This window comes from Adiantum capillus-veneris, chromosome 14 (assembly GCF_014529385.1).
Source record: "Adiantum capillus-veneris isolate H3 chromosome 14, ASM1452938v2, whole genome shotgun sequence".
NCBI classification, from domain to species: domain Eukaryota; kingdom Viridiplantae; phylum Streptophyta; class Polypodiopsida; order Polypodiales; family Pteridaceae; genus Adiantum; species Adiantum capillus-veneris.
In genome coordinates, this window is record NC_140944.1 from 145,537,185 (window position 1) to 145,557,902 (window position 20,718).

At 38.1% G+C, this 20,718-nt stretch overlaps 2 protein-coding genes across 2 annotated transcripts in view; one reads left to right on the forward strand and one right to left on the reverse strand.

The window, feature by feature from the left end:
- Nucleotides 1-1,816, forward strand: part of LOC147443303 (ATP-dependent zinc metalloprotease FTSH 9, chloroplastic/mitochondrial-like) — a 96,985-nt gene extending 95,169 nt beyond the window's left edge. Inside the window, exons 15-17 of the mRNA XM_086529198.1 lie at nucleotides 1,018-1,116; nucleotides 1,193-1,246; nucleotides 1,315-1,816. Of these exons, the coding sequence (XP_086385324.1) occupies nucleotides 1,018-1,116; nucleotides 1,193-1,246; nucleotides 1,315-1,443 (282 nt within the window). The 3' untranslated portion in view covers nucleotides 1,444-1,816. The remainder of the gene's footprint in view (nucleotides 1-1,017; nucleotides 1,117-1,192; nucleotides 1,247-1,314) is intronic.
- Nucleotides 1,817-17,844: 16,028 nt separating this feature from the next.
- On the reverse strand, nucleotides 17,845-18,198 carry LOC147443304 (uncharacterized). The gene has a single exon (XM_086529887.1). It carries the CDS (start codon nucleotides 18,196-18,198, stop codon nucleotides 17,845-17,847), a length of 354 nt encoding a protein of 117 aa, XP_086386013.1.
- Nucleotides 18,199-20,718: the final 2,520 nt, after the last annotated feature.

Genomic DNA, 20,718 nt, shown 5'->3' on the forward strand with positions numbered 1-20,718 from the left:
AGTGTGTGCAAGTGATTTCTGGGCTAGGTAGTCGGATATAGGTTTAAAGGTGTACCTACAGACTCTGTGCATGTGCTGTGCCCTCCTTTGGAACTAGAGTTACCGATAGAACGTGGGAGAACCAGGGCTTTCACGAGTTTTTCTGATCCAGCTGCTATATAGGTAACGGCGGCTATCTAGTTAGCTTTCCAAGTTTGTGATCCAGACTCTGTAGTCAAAAGTAACTTCTTCTGTGCTATAGCAAGCTATGTTCATGTTTGTCAAGGAGAGCTTTGAGCAGAGTTCAGAGTGTACATCTTTGATACATGATGGGCTTTACCTCTTGCATTGGATTATTTCATCTCTTACTCTTTTTGCCAACTTGTGGTAATACTGTAGAGTGCCATGATATTGAGCTGTGAGTGGATCATGGCAATGTTTTGCTTTTATCAATGTTTAACTGGCTAAGATCTCTTCCAGAGAACCCATGATATGGGGAAGATATGCACTGTTTTTTTGGTTACAAAAATAAAAGGGCAATGTGATAGTGGGTTTGTTTTTAGAAGACGACCGAAGACCCAACATCATAGTTAAAAGACCCCTTCAAGCACAAGGCTGCGATCTCTATTTTTGTCCCATGGGCTGTGACAATCAAATTTTTGCTACACAGCATGTGAGATGAGCTGGAACTTGAAAATGCTGGGCGTGCAAGTTTCTAGGATCCTGTAGAACATAGTGACCTTAGTGGTCCTGGGTTTCTCAGGTCAGATGGACTCCATAATTTAGCGACTTATAATTCCACATTCGTACACCTAAAACAAAACAAAAAATGATTTGTCTCAAGCAAGCATTTTGATCGACCAAGACTGAGAGCGGAAGGGTTTTACATTCATGGTAGAGTGCTTGCTTCATGTACTGAAAAAAACTGAGTGCGTGCAGTGGAAATTTGTTCTCATTGTCTTAAATTTTCACGGCATTTGCAACATGTGAGTTCTGCCCTTGTCGGAAATAAATCCGCTGTGTATTGTTGAGTCTTAGGTGTCCGAATGTGGAATGAGTGAGAGTGTTGGACCCATTTACATTGCCGTTGATGAGCAGAGACCAAGCCAAGAGATTCAGAGGAACATAGATGCAGAGGTATTTGTTTTATAACATTTTGCATGGGGTTTGTATTTTTGATGCCAATCGTAACTTCCGATTGGTTCTCTTTCAGGTTGTCAGACTGCTGAAAGAAGCATATGAGCGTGTCAAGCTCCTACTTAAGAAGGTATCATAGACCCTTATTATATGTCCATTTTGTGCGGTGCATTTCTAACATTGGGTGTCTTGAAACAGCGTGAAGCGGACCTGCATTCTCTAGCAAATGCCCTTTTGGAGCATGAAACCCTCTCATCTAAGCAGATACATCAAATTCTCTCCCCCTTCCAACAGACCAATGATCCAACTCCAGAAGCTGCAAGTTGATGCCCCCTTTTTACGTGCATCCATATTGCATCCATATTATACGCACCCTTTTTATGGGTACCTGTAAGATATCAAAGATTTCCTTCTAGGCGAAGTAGATAACTTTCTTCCATGTGCATGTATCTAAGGACTGAATCAAGTAATTGATTCCTTTCTTGGCGTCCAATTTATTCGGCACGCCAAGATTATTTACTGTTGGAGGCTCTGTATTTAAGAAAAAAGGACTTCTACCGGATGTCATAGTCAGTTGTTACCCCTTACATTGTTGTGGGTTTCAACACAGGGTCTATGACTGAGGTGTTGTGAAGTTCTCAATCGGGTCTGTTAAGTGTTCATTTGGCTGTAGTATTCTCTTAACATTTGTTGGGCCAAAGATATCTGACAAACATGAAAAGGTCTGGGATCAAAATGCAGGCCCCCCTCTCCCGCCCCGGTCGTCCTGTGCATACCTTAACTTGAGGATTTGTGGCCTATGTTGACCTCACGCTCTCGCAGATTCCTCATATACAGGAGGTAATGCCATATATTAGATAGGCCAGTGAAAAAGATAAGATTGCTTTTTATTGAGATAGAAGGTTGGTAGTATTAGAGGGATGCTCCGCATGACAGTGCGAGACCTTTGGGGCCACACTATAGATGGCAGCATGGAATTGTAATGGGTCACTTTGCCTAGATGTAGGGGCATTTGGGGATAGCTTTATGGGGAGACATCATCATTTACTCAGAGACACGAAGCACGAGGACAACCTACACCAAGATGTAGGTGGGAGACAACATGTTGAGTAAAGACGAGGGTAGAGGGTCACGAGTAGGAGTTCTATTCAGGGAGGAGCTACAATTGCTTGTGCACAATGTCTGGAGAGAAGATACATGTGGGTGAGACATAGGGTTGAGACAGGTAGATTCTTGTACATTGCTATATGTTACTTTGTCCCTAGCACATCAATGTATGCCACATTTAGAGGACAATCCCCGTTTTCGGTATTAAACAAGGATATATGGGAGTTCTTCAGAGATGGTGACATCATTCTCTTGGGGAACTTAAATGTTCGCACAAGAAATCATTAGACTACTTTTTATGATACCTATGATGAGATATTGAGAGAGCTAGACACTAGCGGTATGAGGTTTGATAAGACGTTCATAGGATGAGGAGCACACCAAGTATGAGAGATATTTGATGGAAATGGGGACCTCACATGGTCTAGCCGTAGTTAATTGGCCTACAATTTACCTTTGCAGTTGAGATTAGTTGTTTCTCACAGAGGCATGGGCCATCTCAGTGGACTATGTCATGGCACAACTGAGCTTTATTACCTGCGTTCAGGATTTCACAGTAGGACCCGTAGCAGTGGACACTTTCAATCTCCTTTCAGTATAGTATGACTGAAGTGTCATGACCGAGGACACATACTCACTATACATTTACTCTAGAGATTGACTCTGTATATACAGAAAAGATGTATGGTTACCTATGTGCAACGGCCAAGCCCGGGACTCTCAGCAAAGGAGATCGCAGCATCAGAGGCATACCCACATGCTTAGCCTAATCAAAGACGCAGTCTTGGAAGCATGCCTGAGAACAGTTGGTATGACAAGGAATGTTGAGATATGAAAGCATAGCTTTAGAGGCACTTGGTGAGACGGAAGAAGCAATCATAGTTGGGAAACAACACAGTTCACTTGCTCTATGCGCCGAAGTTTGGAAAATGACCTCTCCAAAATTATAATCGAATCCTAGCTCAAATGGAGCTAGATGTATACCAAGTGTTCTTGAGTAGAGATTCGGGAGAGGCATGGCGTCTCTTTCATGAGCACTCACCTTACCCTGTGATTCCCTTGATGTGTGGGGTAAGTATGCAACTTCCTTATATACGGTCCCAGTACAAACATCCCTTTCCAATCCTCATGAGCCATGCCCATCTACGAGTTCCTTCTTTACTCCCGAGATGGTAAAGACGGCCATTGATTGGATGAAGACCAGGAGGGCATATGATCACGATGAACTTGTGGCAGAGCACCTTATACATGCTTAGAGACATGTTGGTAGAGGTTCTTGCAATTCTATTTAATTGTGTGAGAGGGGCTTACTGGATCAATCTCCTTTATGCACAGCTTATGGGATACTACCAGAGGCAGATATGCCAGATTTGGCCCTTAAGTCCTCCAGACAATTAGCTATACAAGGGGACACATCATGCTGGTATGCACATATGTCATCATGGTTCTAGATACATAGATTCAGCACGGACAAATTACCTCCCTTCTGGTAATGTCTTGATGCACCATCACTGTCCCTTACACGGGTGGAGATTACTAGACTCATTTGTCCAGACCTCATTGAGCTTGCCTCTGGAGGAGATGAATAGAGCCAATGCGGGCGTTGGGCACAAAGATGGCTTTCAATAGAGCATCTCCTCCAACTCACACATGATGGGTTTGTGATTTGACCCAATTTTATGGATACACATCTCTCATGTGTTACGACATGCCATTGGTTAGATACGAACATCCTAACATTAGGTTGAGATTGAGACTGACAGGTTCAGAGGAATACTAACAGCCAGTAGGATATGTGGCATAGAGTAGGATATGCCGCCTATGCCACAAAGAGCCAGAAACGTCTCCAGAGTCATGAGCTATCAGGACTAGAGATGTCTTGGACTATATCTACTTGAGCTACAAAGAGACAAAGACAATTTATTGAAGATATCTAGAGAGAGACAATCCCAAAGACAAATGAGTGATTTCTTTCCATCAAATACCGGATAGATAGAGGAGCAACCACCGTTGAAAAGCTTAGCTCATACTCACACCCGCGGTACTTTTATTGACTGAACATTGGAGCTAGGGAGATCGAGTCGTCCCGACTGAGGAGAGGAGCTTCACAACATTGATGAAGAGTACAACAGAGGATTTGAGCCATAGTGGCTCAATCCAGCGTGTAGATGAGGATAGATTCACCACCACTATATCACCCTCTTATTTTGGGCACCCTCATATACCCACACAGTTCCCGCTAGCACTTTGAGATTCATAGTATCTCTTTTATGTACCTGTACCCAGACATGGTATTGGATTCACCAGCTCTTGTAACGGATTGGTCTCATAGGTCATTTTGGCATTTTGAAGACGTTATTATATCATTTCATTTCATCTCTCTCTCTCTCTCTCTCTCTCTCTCTCTCTCTCTCTCTCTTTGTGTGTGTGTGTGTGTGTGTGTGTGTGTGTGTGAAAGGAGAAATGCAAAACGTGGACGTGGTAGGTATGAACTCACATCCTGATCAATTGGTCTACAATCGTCCATTTTGAGTCATGTTCCCACTTGCCATTTGGACTTGCTAGGGGATGCCAAAATTCTCTTGCATTGAGGTTATTTGGCTTTACATTTTTGACATTACAAATAGTCTTTAACATGATGTAATCCTGGCATTAAAATTGTCGTCATGAGAGCATGTCTTTCTTATTCCTAGATGCCTAACACTTGGACTATCATGAGACTTATCAAGAATGTGGTGCCAACTTTTTGCACACATTGGTACACATACTCTCCCCTTGTGCAATATGTATCCATTTTCATCGGAAAAGTGTGAGCATCATTTGAAATTGGATGATAGTGTGGAGGATTTGAAGAACTATTTATGTTGGAGCTAGGATGGTTTCCTTATTTGTACATCGCTCCATGTTGTAGAGTATGTCTCGTCATAGTTATTCCGGTGAATCTTAAAACAAGATTTATAGGTCATGTTCATGCCTTAGGTTAGTTATGAGGAGAACACAACCAATTTTTAATCTCACCAAAATTAATACCATATTAAGATTATGGTGATAAGTTTTAAGATGAAAAAATCATAAAAATTTAGTGTCGTTTTAACAATTTTTTTACAAATTAAACATAACATATCATCAAAATAAGATTTTTCATAGATTTCCAAGGTCTATAAATAAGGAAAAACTTTTAATAACAAAAACACAAGCTTCATAAATCAGCTATTAGACCAAATTTTTGTTGTAATAAAAAAACCCAAATCTTGAAAATGTTGACAAAGGAAAATCTTGGTCTTTCAAAGCTTCTTTGATTAACATGATGAGGTTAAGGGGGGCGAAATTTAAGGTTTATAATATATTTACACACCAACAGTCATCAACGAAATATATTTCAAGGTTTCAATCTCATAGGCATCTTGTAATTTAAGCTCATCTAAAAAAGTTTATTGGTGCATAATTTTTTGCAAAATAAACATTGCTATGAAAAACCAATGAAAGTGTGTGTATGCGTTTACCTATTTTGTCCATATGAGGTATTTGTATACGAGTAAATGAGAGAATGAAACAAAACTAGAAGTGGAATTTATTTTCTTCTCAGAGAATTATCCACTTTCGTGGCTTTTGTAAAACAAATATGAGGTCACAATGAAAAATCGCTATAGGGAAACAAACCCAACACATAATACAAGTTGAAGAAAAATCTAGTGATGTAGAAGTTTCCAATGTGTAACCATCCTTAAGGACTAATCAGTCCAAATGCACAAAATTTTACCATTCCCTCTAAAATATAGGTCAAAGTATGTTTAAGCAAGCTCAAACCTCATTCAAAAATACATAAGCATTTGTATGATAGATCTACGAACTTGCTATAGTTTTGGGAGAAAAATTGATGACCTTTGACAACCATCCAAAGTAGGTGAAAAAAAACAATTTTATGTTAAAAAAATACCAATTTTATTTTTTTAAAAATTAGACCGGATTTTGTTCCACAAAGTTATTTATGCATCTAAAATGCATGCACAAAGAGTTTTGTGAAGTTTTGTTATCATGTGCAGCTGTTATTCTTAAATTATTAAAAATTGGCATGGGTCACTTTAGTAGCCCAAGCACTTTTGTGGCTCACTGACAAGACTAGTGTTGATTAATTAGAGCTAATCTTTGAGAAATAAAAAATGGAAATTTGAACATGTGCAATTTTTGATATATGACATCAATCACCAATTATGACTTGGATAATCATCAACAACATAAAACAATGAAAATTTCGATGAACCAATTGTTTCCGTTAATTGAATTCACAAATGTTGCATATTTGAGCCACACTACTTTCTATATTTATTTTTAGTCACAAAGAAAGTTCTGTCACATGAGAGTTGCAAAAATGTCAAACATATATATAAGTAGCTACCATGGATTATTGTATGCACCTTGCTCAACTTTTTCTTAGATTAGGGTACGAGTTTTGTTGAACCATCAACAAAACTGTTGTTTTATATTGGTGTTTCTCATGAGTGTAGCTGCTATTGAGGTTGTGTACAAAAGTGAGGGATTATAATTTTTATAAATATTTTAGCTAACATTTTATAAGTTTGCAAAACCATTTCTTGATATTTTCTTAAATTTTATGCTTCATTTTATTTAAATTTGTGAAAGGAAATTTGTTCTTTTTGGTACCGAACTAGTGTTAATAGATTACAAAAATGCACTTGTTAGTTTGGGAACAAGACAGAATTGATCTCACATAGTGAAAACACCCCTCTATTTTCTAGGCTCTTGGTATTAGAGTTCGACATGAAATAGGTATGAGAGTCGTGACAACACCTTGATGGTAGGACTAGATTGTAGCACAAGCTTTGTTGGATCATGTCCCTTGCTGTAGTTTCTGGCATACCCCTCCCTCCCCAATTAGGTCGTTTGTCCATGTTACTTGCCATGTTTCAATGCTGGTAGCCATTTTCTCCGATTTCCTCCATACTCATTGTCTTGAATGTTTAGTTGTTTTCCCCTTGTCGTCTTCATGCTTCTCACCATTTTACACCCTTTTCCACGTTTTGGCATATTCTTCAATTTATGTCATTTTAGACCCGTTTTGTCCTGTTTGATGCTATATCAAACGTGTGCAAGCACTTTTTTTGCCTTTTTAACCATTTTTAATTGTTATTTACAAGTTTATTGATTATTTTGTGGAATTTTGTCATGCTAGGCAACATTTTGGCATTTGCTTTGTTTCTTATCGTTGGGCTTGAAATAGGATCAAAGAATAAAAAATGTACTCCGATGTGACTGAAGAAGAATCGACCATGAGGGGAAAATTGAAATTCAAGAGAAGTGAGGACAAAGAAAAGGGACCTTGAGCATAAAGTTGATGAATACAAATAGGCTCTCAAAACATGATTGGACTCGATGGAGCTCACTATCACCTCCTATTCTCTAATGATGCCATGGCCCCTACGATAACCCTAACATACCAGTGGTGTTGGCATTCTCTATGGTGGTCGCTATTACACGTGTTCTATCGGTGTAGCTTTGGCCTTGATGAGTGTGTCAACAAGATTTTGAATATCAACTTTTTGAAAATAGTAAATGTACAGTGCACAAAGTATAAAACCAATAGAAATATTTTGATTATGAAACTAACTAGCAACACTCAAGTTTGTGTACAAGATGTGGCTACTTATATAGGAGTAGCAAGCTAGTGAAAGTGGTAGTACAATGGTTAGGTGCATCTCTTAAGGACCAAGAGGCATCTTCTAAACGTCAAAGTGCACCTTCTAATGTAGCTTCCAAAGGCCACTCCTTTGGCTTCTTGTGCAACTCACTTAAGCCCACATTCTATCATATAGTTACTTGATTGGATTGCATACTAAACTAAAGATAGTATACATCAATGTGTTGTGGCATAGGACAAAGGTTATATACCCAACAACCCTCCCCTTGGACTAAACTACGGAAGATTGTATAGAGACTCATACCAGCCACACATGCTAATGGAAGTCACACAGACTGGTAGTCACATAAACTAAAGTGACAGAGGCTACAATAGGTGGTTTGATCATGATATGCTATCACACAAAGTTAAGTATCCTCCCCTCAAACAAAGAACCACTATAGATTGAATGAGTAGTCTGAAGACCTTCCTTGTCTTAGTCTTCTCCATGTCGTTTGCTACATTGACTCTACCTTTGTCTTTGCTATTGCTATTGCTATTGTGTCACTTTGATGGTGGATGAATTTGATCCCTCAATTGCTACAAAACTTGTTGTTGTAGCAGTCCTTGGAAAGTGTCATGGCTTGCCACACTCGTAACACTTCTTCTTATTGTTATTTGACCTAGATGATGAGCATGTCCTAAATGATGATGCAAGATATGCTCCTCCATTGATGTAGTTTTCTTTCTTTTCTTCTTTTCTTCTTCATGGGTTGCATTTATGACTTGTTGCAATAAAGGTGTGGGATCTTTTTACTCTAGAACTCTGTTTATACTGTCATAAGTGTTGGGTAGAGCATGCAAAGCATAGCTACTTTGTCTTCTTCGGGGATTTAGTAAATGTAAGTGAGTAATATGATTATGCTCATTAACTTATTTACTAAGCTAGAGATGTCTCTCTTGAAGCATAGCTAGTTAGTAAAGATTCTTCCTTAACACTAGTTTGGTAACTTGATAGGACATAGAAGTTGTTTTAAGTTGGCACCAAATTGGAACTGTACACTTATATTTGGACTTAATCTTGAATGTACCATGTTTATTGAGTGAAATTTGGCAATTTGAAGACAACATAGTATTAACTCAAAATGAGTCCGATTGTGATAAGATGAAAAATCATTTCCGCCTTTGTGTTGTTTGCTATAAAGGGTATTAGGTGCCCAAAAACTCAAGGAAGAAGAGTTACCTAGTTAGAACTAGATAAACACACTCAAAAATTCTTTTTGATTACAAAGACACTTCCAAAATATTCATCCTAATGTGAATTTTACTAGCAAATCACCATAGAGATTTTTTCGTAAATGGGCCATAGCTTCCAATACATAGCCATTTCATTTTATAGAAGCACAAAAACACTTTTATAACTACCTATGCTAGCTATGTAGCACTTTAGAGGTCACTAAGTTGTGTTTTAGACGATCTAATGCTAATGTCATGAAAATTGACAAAAAAAAAAAACATTTGTATTTTGGCTTGAGTTTGGTTTAAAAATGTTACTGAAACCAACTCTAAAGGTGGAAGTAGCCCCAAAAAATTTCAAGTTTTTTTAAGGTCATAAGCTAGATTTGTGGATATCGAACACTTTAGAGACTCCATGGCATCTCAAGCAATAATTCTAGAAAGTTGATGAGTTAAGAGGACACGAATGTGTTCAAGGACATAAAAGTGTCCTAGTACCCATCTAGTGTTAATTAAGCTAATTTTACGTTACTTTTATAGAAACGTGCAAAGAAATAAAAAGAATTATTATTTTGGTGGATACTAGTGAGAGATTGAGAACAAGCTAGTTGACTTTCTTAAAAACAATTGAATTTGTAGAAGGTCTTCAGAACTTGTGTTTAGAGAGATAGAAAGCAACATAGAAGGCAACCGAGAAAGTAAAAAAGAAAAAACCATAAGTGTTTGGATTTGGTTAGTCCTATTTGGAAAGAATGAGTTGAAGATTTTTTTTGAGGATGACTTTTGAGCCTTACATTTTTAGCTTTATTGATTCATGGTGTGGATTAACTAGCTCGTTTTGGTTTTGTTAAATGAAATTTCAATGCATAAGGAATTGTTATACTGAAATGGCAGGTAATTGTCTAGCATGAAATAAACTTGTGGAATAATGAACTAATGCTAGTTTGGAAAACCAAATTTAATTACTGCTCTTTACTCGTTGGCCTGCAAGGAGTCAATTTCTGTGTTAAAAAAAAAAAAAACTATTTTTTCTGCCTAAAATTTTTGATTGACACAATTTCATAAAGTATAGAATTTCTTAATCAAAAAAATCTTATAGACCTTTATTTTGAAAAATTTGCGGCATTTGAAGAGATTAATCATGTGGTTAATAACAATTACTACATGAAGCGGTTTAACAGAGTTAAACTCTTCCAAACTATCACTTTTGCTAATAAATATAAATGGTGGCTTGGTATTAGGCTTAATTGTGATTCCCTCATTAGCTTGATGAGGCACAAGGAACACCCTCAATGGGCCAACTACCAAGCATTGAGTATGGAGTGTGGGTAAGGGCATGCGTGTGCCTGTGCGCACACACACACACACACACACACACACACACACACACACACACACACACACACACACACACACACACACTTGTACATTTTAAAGTCAATCTTTGACTCTAACCAATACTTACCTCATTTGAGCTTCTCATAAGGCTTGGACTCATGATGATCTTTACCTAACAAACTTATCTTTGACCTTGTCAAGCATTAGACATGTTTGTACTCTTATAAGTGGGTGGTGCCAAAGCTTAACTTAAAAATATATGGTGATTTTTTTAACCCTTGGGGAAAATATTCCTTTCCGCCAGGGTTGTACAGATTTCATCAGCATTTGGGCATATCATGTATGACCTACTTGTGTTGAGGTCTGACCTAACAGCTGTATTGGGAGCATTTGCATTAGGGATTGTCATATGTACGATGAATGACACTAGCATGATGCATTCTAGAGCTTTTTCGACCATATAGAGTTGTCTGTAAGATTTGCATGCAGGCTCTAGTGTGGATTTGCATGCTTGTGTATCACTAGAGCCAATGTGGCTACATGTAGATTGAGTGAGTGAGCCAGTGGGCGTAGGCTGAGAGAGTCTTTCACCTATTTCTTATACATGCTAGTAGTTTAGCTAGTAGGATCTACTTATCAGCACATTCATCTTTAAGTGGGAGGGTAAAAGCATGTTAATGTGTCACTGAATTTGATGTCCCGGACAATGCTAACTAGCACAATTTTGACATATGCTAACTAGTACAATAACATGAACTACATCTCCAAGATAGATGACATATGATATATCAATAGAAAGCTCTTGAAACAAGGAATCCAAATGTACAACCTCCGACAAATTTTGACATTATCTGTAAAATTTTTACCGGACGCTCAATTATTTTAAGATGTGCTAATTTGAAAATGATGCTAACTAGCACAAAAAGCGTGTCACGTTGATATGCTTTCACCTGTGAGTATATTGGGGTAAATGTGGTATGTGTCTTGCCTCGAGGTTGGATGTTCAATGTCCCCGACTGTCCATTGAATTCACTAAACACTGACCTTATCCTTTCTACATAAAAGAATAAGGGGTCTCACTCATTGAGGAGTGACTAATCCACCTACACACACAGCCTATCACTCTACACTCACCGCACACGCACCTGCACCACATAGCTTTCACATTAGCATAATTTTTAGTTGAGAGTCATATGTCTTTTGAGCATGTAAATGTGTTCTTTCAAAGTAATATAATTAGTTCAAAACACACACATATAGACACAAGGGTAACTTAAGTTTCTTGCGTTAGCCATGACAACGACTCCTAAGTACGCTTTATTATAGAGGGATATCTAGGCTCACATTACGATGATTCAGTGTGATTTACCATTATTAGTAAATCCTATGAGGAAGTAGAAAGGTGTTAGGTGGTGTGGAATCTATCTATAATGGGATTCCTACACATATTCATTATTTTCTTTTGACATGACCATATTTAGGATGTAGGAGTTAGCAATTTTTATTTCACTCAAGAAGGATTCCTTTTAATTGAAAACATGTACTAATATTCACAAAAACATTGTCTATTACTGCCCACAATTTGTTAAAACTCCTTTGAGCATAATGTTCACATCACCATTGTTGAGAGTATGTAATGTTTACAAAATTCTCTCAAGGAGATAATATGTGTTGCTTTGCTATTTACAAAATACTTGATAATATGTTGGTTTACAAAATACTTTTGGGGGTTCTGGGAGTTCTTGGACTCTTTCTTGTGCTTGCCTCCTATGTTCTTCTTGGGCTCTTCCTTGGTGTTTTTGGGTCTTCTTTGTTCCTTTTTCCCTCCTCAGGCTCTGTCTCTTTGGATGTCTTTTTTTGTTTCTCTTCCTCCTTGGGCTGTAGCTCTTTCTCCTTGGGCTTTCCTTTTTGTCTCCTTCTTTTACTCCTCTTTGGCATGTGTTTGTGTTTTTTTGGGGCTCTTTCTTGGGGTGACAGGATTCTTTGCCTTCTTCTCTTTCTTTGAAACCTACTTGGGATTATCTTCCTTTGGAACTTCCTTGGGATTCTCTTCCTCTGACTTTTCTCTTTTGCGTGGATCCTCCTTGCCCTCTGTGGTGCCTGGCCTCTTCCTTTTGCTGCTTTGGCCCTTTGAGGGCTTGGGTGTTGTTGTGAGTTTGTTGTCCAACATTTGTAGGACCTTCAAAGAAAAGGATAGTATGAGTCCCATGTCAAAAAGTGAAAGATGCGTAATTCCCATCATTCATGTCAAAACACTAAGGAGGGGTCTTCAAAAATGAAGGAGCACTATGCGGGCTGAGTAGCTATGAATATTTCCAAAGCTACTAAGATTACACCATATCACTCATCACGGGGCAAAAAGCCTATCATATTTTGGCCTTGAGGATTTGCAGCACATTAAGGTTTTCAGTGACCATCTCACAAAACAACTGAAGGATGCTAAGCAACATGTCGCCAATGAAAGACAACAATTCAAAGCTGTGAGGGTTTTGGAAGCAGGCAATGCTAGGGTTAGCCCAATTGTGGTTGCTATGAGACAAAAGCTTCATGATGCTGACAATGAATTTCAAAGTTTACTACAGAGTCACATTATGGATGTAAAGAGGGAAATAGAGCTCAAAGTGAAGATAGAGACACTTAAAAAGACACTGGATGGTTTGGGGTTTTCTCACAGTGAGGACACCCCCATTGATGCTAAAATTGACATAACTTACCATCATATAAGTGTTTGTGACTTTTGTGCTTGCACCTTATGTTTGGAATATGTGCACAACTATCCTATGGACTTACCATGCTTCTCTTTTATTTGATTTGTAGATTAATGTGGAGGTGCCAAAAGAAAAAGTGCGTGCCTGTGAACGTCAATTACAACTACTCATGCATACAAGCAAGATGCTACAAGGATCCTTCTTCCCCATTGCACTCTGTAATTTAGATATGGACACTTTTACGAAAAGGATAGGAGGGGTATGCGACGAGACGATGATCAAACAACATACTGGCTATGTTTTGCCACTCGAAGTGCAAGAAATCACTACAATGGTCAAGTTTACACCAATCTTTAGTAAGAAAATCATAAACGGATGCATGTTAATCAGTAAACTAGCATAACAAGAAAATATTGGTATGCTAATTTAGCATACTATGAATGCTAGTTAGCATACTATGATTGCTAGGTAGCATATTGTGTATGCTAGTTAGCACAGTGGACATGGTGGCCAGCATAGTTTGTATGCTAGTTAGCATAGTGAGTATGATGGCTAGCATACTATGTATGTTAATTAGCATACCCAATTATGCTAGCTAGCATATCTAGTTATGCTAGTTAGCATACCCAGTTTAGCTAGTTAGCATACCTAGCAAGATACTTAGCATACCTAGTTATGGTAGTAAGCATACATGCTACTGTGTATTCTAGTAAGCAAACCCAATTATGAAAGTAAGCATACATGCTACTGTGTATGCTACTTAGCATACCCAATTATGCTAGTTAGCATCATACACAACTATGCTAATAAGCATACATGCTACTGTGTATGCTAGTTAGCATACCTAGTTTTGATAGTAAGCATACATGGTACTGTGTATGCTAGTTAGCATACCCCATTATGCTTGTTAGCATACATGGTATTGTGTATGTTAATTAACAAAACCTGTTATGCTAGCTAGCATGCATGGTACTTTGTATGCTAGTTAGCATACCCAATTATGCTAGTTCGTAGGTCCATGCTTCTGTGTATGCTAGTCATCATACATCCTAATTATGCTATATGTACTAGTTAGCAGAGTCTATATGCTAGCTAGCATAGGGGTATGGTGGCTATCATATTGTGTTTAGTTAGCATATTGTGGTATGGTGGCTAGCATATTGTGTTTAGTTAGCATATTGTGGTATGGTGGCCAGCATATTGTTTTTAATTAGAATACCCACTTATGCTATTTAGCTTACCTACTTATGCTAGTTAGCCTAAATGTTACTGTGTATGCTATGTAGCATACATGCTAGTTAGTATATTGGCTCTGGTGGCCAACATACCCAATTATGCTAGTTAGTATACATGGTACTCTGTATGCTAGCTAGCACACCCAGTTATGCTAGCTAGCATAGATGCTATTGTGTATGCTGAGTATGTATGCTAGTTAGCATACACAAGGATGATAGTTAGCATCTATTCTACTATGTATGCTAGTCAACATTCATAGCATTCAACATACATGCTTATTATGCTATGTATGCTAGTCAACATAGTCTGTATGCTAATTAGCATACTGGGTATGCTAGCTGGCATACCCAATTATGCTAGTTAGCATACATGCTAGCTACTCTCTGTATGCTTGTTAGAATTGTCTGTATGTCTAGTTAACATAGTGTGTATGCTAGCTAGCATACTCAATTATGCTAGTTAACATACCCAATTATGTTAATCATGACATTGTGTGCTTGTTGGAATATTGTGAGATCGAAAGCATGCTTTCTTTGCTAGTTAGCTTAGTATGTATGCTAGTTAGCATAGTGGGGATCCAACTTTGCATTTTTACTAGAAATTTGGATATGATAATTAATGTCTGAAAGGAATACACATGAATCGATGATGTGGGAAGCCCACATGACAAGAAGCATGTCAAACAGAGGATTGAAGAAGAGAAACCCTGTAATGATGACTTGGATGAGCTGGATAGAATACATGAAGGGGTAAATGTGACATCGCAGTAAGGGAAATTTCTCGGGTGATGTAGACAACAAAGAAACGGACGATGATGATGACTTCATCATGATTACTCATGCCAAACCTAGTCCCATTATAGCTGATGAAATAAGTGCTTCAGAGGAAACAGTCAGGAGTGTGCAAGAGGAAGCTATGAGGATTGAAAGCCAGGAAGAATGTGCAAGACGCCGGTGATGACAACCCTCTCATGTGTTTTGTAAACAAACTGAAGTTGAAGAGGAAAGGTGGCCTAGAACAGAATCCAAAAGAGCCTAGAGAGGATGCTTGTGTTGCCCCAAAGAGCACCCAAGATGACCTTATTGAAGGTGAAAAGAAAGCCACTCACTCATGCGCTTGCAAGAAACTATGATGAAGTTGTTCTCTGTTGTGCCCAAATTTTGCAGTGCTAGTAAGATGCACATCTTATGGCGTGTATCTCTCTGAATATTTATAATGGAGAAAATTGTGGGCATAAATATGTTTCTGTGAAACAGTTCAATAGTTTTCATTGTCTTTTATGATGTCTTCATTCAATACCTTTATTGTGTCGCAGGGAAAGAGAAACTACAATTAATTGCCTTACATGATATGAATGTTTCCATTGCATTGAAAAAAAAACAGAAAGGTGTATCGCTAAGGCCAAATAGCTGAGAAGAGAAAAAAATGAGATTGAGAAGCGCCTGGACCGCTACCTTAAACATCGTAGGAAATTTGATGATTACTTGAATTTTGTTCATCCCTCGGGGCAAGTTATTTTTTCCGAGTGGTATCCACCATTAAACCCAATATGGGTGCCCAAGATGGTTCTTGATTTGAATGGCATGATGGTTAAAGTTGTAGAGTCAAAGCATGGTGAAGTTCCCCCTGAATATGCAAGGGAAATGATAAAGTATTGTATGCAAGATAGGTGGTATGTATTTTGTCACAAAAACAGTCACCAATTTCTAGATTGATGCCTCTAGTTTTTCCTTGTGTACATCTCGAGCACCAGCATGCAACATAAAGTAAATGAAATAGTAGGTACAATATTCAAACTGCAGCGGGCAAGGATGGCAATTTTTTTTGCATCGGAGCATTGTGGTAAGGTGCCTTAGCTGATACATAATAAGCCCGTTTTCTTCAAGAACTTGAGTATGTTTTGGAGGGGCTTAATGTATTTTGGGCCCAAAAACACTCTGATCATTGATGATAGTAAGTACAAAGTGTACCAGAACCTGAAGGAAGTTGGCTTATTACTCCCAAGTTAGTGGACGAGACATTGTTGAACAACGACAACAGTTTCTGGTAGACACTTTGGCTCCCTGGCTGTTTCTGTGGCTGCAATCAGAGGACTATGCAGTAGAAGGGTCTGATACTGGCCCAAAAGAGTTTTTTGATGTAGTCCTCAACAAGTTAGAAGCAGATTTGCGAGAAAGAGATGAGGCCAAGTGGAGGGTAGAGATCCATTGGAGACAAAGGGAGTCTGATGAAGAAGGTGAAAAGCATGAGAGGGAAAGGCTCGAAAGGGAACAATTAGAGAAGCAACAACAATTTGAATTAGAAAGGCCAATGCAGGAACTGGAGGCTTAACAAAGCGAGGAGCACAAGCACAATGGGTACTACAAGTATAAGCGCCCTAGGCAGCACAAGCGTTTTGAAGAGTAGGAGTCTCTTCACATACTTGTTAAATTATTACTATGATGGAAAGTTGTAATATCATGATGAGATTGCCTTTTCAATGTTCATAGCTATTCTAGCTTTCATTCCAGATAGTAATGTTTACAAATTTTGTACTATTGTATTTTTTGGGGTCATACCTTGTGCTATGTTGGCATATTTTTTGGGTCTTGCTAACATTATATGAATGCAATGGTAGCATATGGAGTGTTGCTTTTTACACTCAATAAGTTAGTTGACTTATCGAGTTTGTTGCTAGTATAGATAGTTATAACCAACATGAATGATACTTTGTATGCTAGTTAGCATACCCTGTTATGCTAGTGAGCAGACGTGCTTCTCTGTATGCCATTCAACATACATGCTAATTATGCTATGTATGATAGTAAGTAAATTTTGTATACTAGTTAGCGTAGGGGGTATGGTGGCGAGCATACTGTGTTTAGTTAGCATACCCACTCTATTTAGCATATCTATTGTGTATGCTTGTTAGCATACATGATATTTTTTCTATGTATGCTAGTTAGCATAGTGGCTATGGTGTCTAGCATACCCAGTTATCCTAGTTACTATACCCATTTTCTAGTTAGCATACATGATAGTTATTTTATGTACGCTTGTTATCATAGTTTGTATGCTAGTTAGCATAGTGTGTATCCTGGCTAGCATATTGTGTATGCTAGTTAGCATACCCAGTTATGCTAGTTAGCATAATCAGTTATGCTAGTTAGCATACCCAATTACTGGTTGTTATAAACACCAAAGCCATGTATACACACAAGAGACCTAAAACCAACTTTATGATAAAATTGTGTTATTTGCAGTAATAAGTATATTGAAAATTCAGTCGTTACAACTCAAAAAGCTGAAGGGAATGTTATTACATATTTCTTCATAGCTTTTTGGGTGATTGTGTATACTTTCCTTCTCCTTGGGATGTGCTCCATAGGTATTTTGATACATCATCGCACTAGATATGAAAGTAGGTGGACGATGGGCTGCTTGTGGTCTAGCTTGAAGGTGTAATGCATCCAATTGCTTATAATAAAATCATTGCACAACATATGAGCCTGTGTCAATTACATTACTCCATTCATTGATGTACCCCTTCTCCACCTTCTCGTTTGCTGCAACACACTTGACGAGGTAGAAATCCACATCCTCAGCATTAGTTGAAGCATCTGGATTTATAGCAAAAGTGTTTCCAACACATAGATCACTACTCAACACATCATGATTTCCTTCGTATGTGAAGCCATCATAGCCAACAACTTCCTCTGTTGTTGAAACTTCATCTGTTGGCTCAGAATCTACCAAAACCTCATCAGGTAATGGCAACAGAATATGATAATCCCAAGCCTGCACGTGAACTTTATTGATGCAGCAATTACACCTTTTATGCATGCAGACATCATAAAATCATGCCAAGTTTCTTGTTTGAAGGGTAGTTGGATCATGTGGGTTGTGACCACCAAAAGCATGCAGAGAGCAAGATTTTGCCAAAGTGGCACAATTCCACTTGACTTCCATGTTCACATACATACAGACACATTCCCTTTCTTTTGAAAGATATGATGCAGCTCCCTCTGACAGGTTGTCTTGGCAATAAGAAACCACATCTGCTACACTTAGAAAAATAGCTCCATGCAATTTTAGATGCTCATGGATGAAGTTTCTTTTCACAACTGCCCATGCAACATCATGCTCACCCTTGCCATGCCATGATCCAAAGAAGAACTAGCTCATCCCAATACATGTGAGTCCACCATATCTTGCAACAAAAGAGAAAGGCTTGTCTCCCTTGAATTGCGAGGCTGCACCATTGGACCACACCCAACGTTTCAAGAGTGACACCCTCTTGTTGTAATAAACCACGGTGTGGCATGAAGCAATGTTGCACAAACAATGTGTCATGCACCTTGTCATCTAATATGAAGAAGTGGATTGTTTTGACTACCTCCCCTGTCTTGTAGTAGTACGTTATGTGTACAAAAATGGTGTAGTCCTCAGAAAAATCAACAAGTGAGACAACAACATCATCCAAAAACCAAAGTAGAAAATTCTTGAATTGTTGTCCTTGCCATTGAGCTACATAGTTATGAGTGATGAAGAGCTTCAACTTGGTCTTCAAGAGTTGCAAAAACTCCTAGCACTTGATTTTTTAATGCAAAAATATCTTTTCCTTTTTTATTGTTTCCATGCTTGTCTATTTATTCTACATATGAAAATACTTTCACAATAATACTCTTACACGGTTTTGGTGTCTCTAAGAAACATAATTCTAACCTCTTGACTCCACATATCTTATAGAATCCATTAGGAAATCTCTTCTATGAAAACTGTATCTGTTGGATTTGGACAGAGAACCAACTCCCACATTTGTGTGACACCTTTGAATGTGTGATGTGAAGCCAAGAAACCCTTGCTAATGTTTTTGCATGTGGCACAGATACTGCATGGACAATTGCAACCCACATCATGTAGCCTAAAGGCACGAGACTGCATGTGGTTCACTGAGTCCTTTAAAAAGGACATCTTCACATGGTATTTGCAACAAGTGTATCTATCCTTCAGCCTCTCTAAAAGGATGGATTCAACATCTCAAAAATTCTCATGCCAATCTTGCAATCTAGATGTTTTTATTTAATTATGTGAGAGGATTCAACCTGCAATATCCAGATTTGATTAGTATATATACTAAGATAAATGAATCAAAACATAAATATATAGATTTTTACCTAGGACATTCGGCATGTTCATGAAAACAAATCAGAGTGTTAAATAGCACATTCAACATCCCTAACATGCATGTAATAGGGTGCGTTGACTACCATATATAGTTTTTTCATTAGCACAATAGGTATGCTAAATATCATAATCAGTGTGCCCAACAAGCATATGTAAATAACATAGCATGTGTGCTAACTAGCATAAAAGGTATGCTAACTAGCTCCTTAGGTATGCTAACTAGCATAGCATGTATGCTAACTAGCATACTAGCTATGCTAGCAAGAATAATCAATGTGTTGTTCATCATATGAGGTATGCTAAACTACATAGAATATGTGCTAAGAAGAATAGAAAGTATGCTATTTAGTATGGATTGGGTTTTGACCAGCATACCCTGAATGCTAACAAGAATAATAGGTGTGCTGTGATTAGCATACCAGTTTGAAGTTGATTATACCCAACATGGTAATTAGCATACTAGGTATGCTAACAAGGATAGAATGTGCTAACCAGCATACCCATTGTACTAGTTAGCATACTAGGAAAGGTAGCTAGCATAATCATTTTGTCAAACAACATACTCAGCATGCTAGTTTGCATACGAGGAACGCTAACTAGCATACACATTGTGTTAAACATCATATGGAGCATGTTGGTGAGCATACTAGGTAGGTTAACTAGCATAAATGGTGTTAATTAGCATACATATGGTGTTAACTAGAATACTTTGTATGCTAGGTAGATTACTAGGCATGCTAGCTAGCATACTCATTATGCTAAACAATATACCTAGCATACTAGGAATGCTAACTAGCATAAACCTTGTGTTAAACAACATACTCAACATGCTAGTGAGAATACTAGGTATGCTAACTAGCATAGAGGGTGCTAACTAGTATACATATTGTGTTAAACAGCATACTCAGCATGCTAGTGAGCATACTAGGTATGCTAACTAGAATAAAGGGTATTAATTAGCATGTGTATTGTGTTAACCAGCATACTCTGTAAGATTAGTAGGGTGCTAACTAGCATACATATTGTGTTAACTAACATACTATGTATGCTAGGTAGGTTACTGGGCATGCTAACTAGCATACTCATTATGCTAAACAACATACCCAACTACTAGGAATGCTAACTTGCATAAACCTTGTGCTAAACAACATACTCAGAATGCTAGTGATCATACTA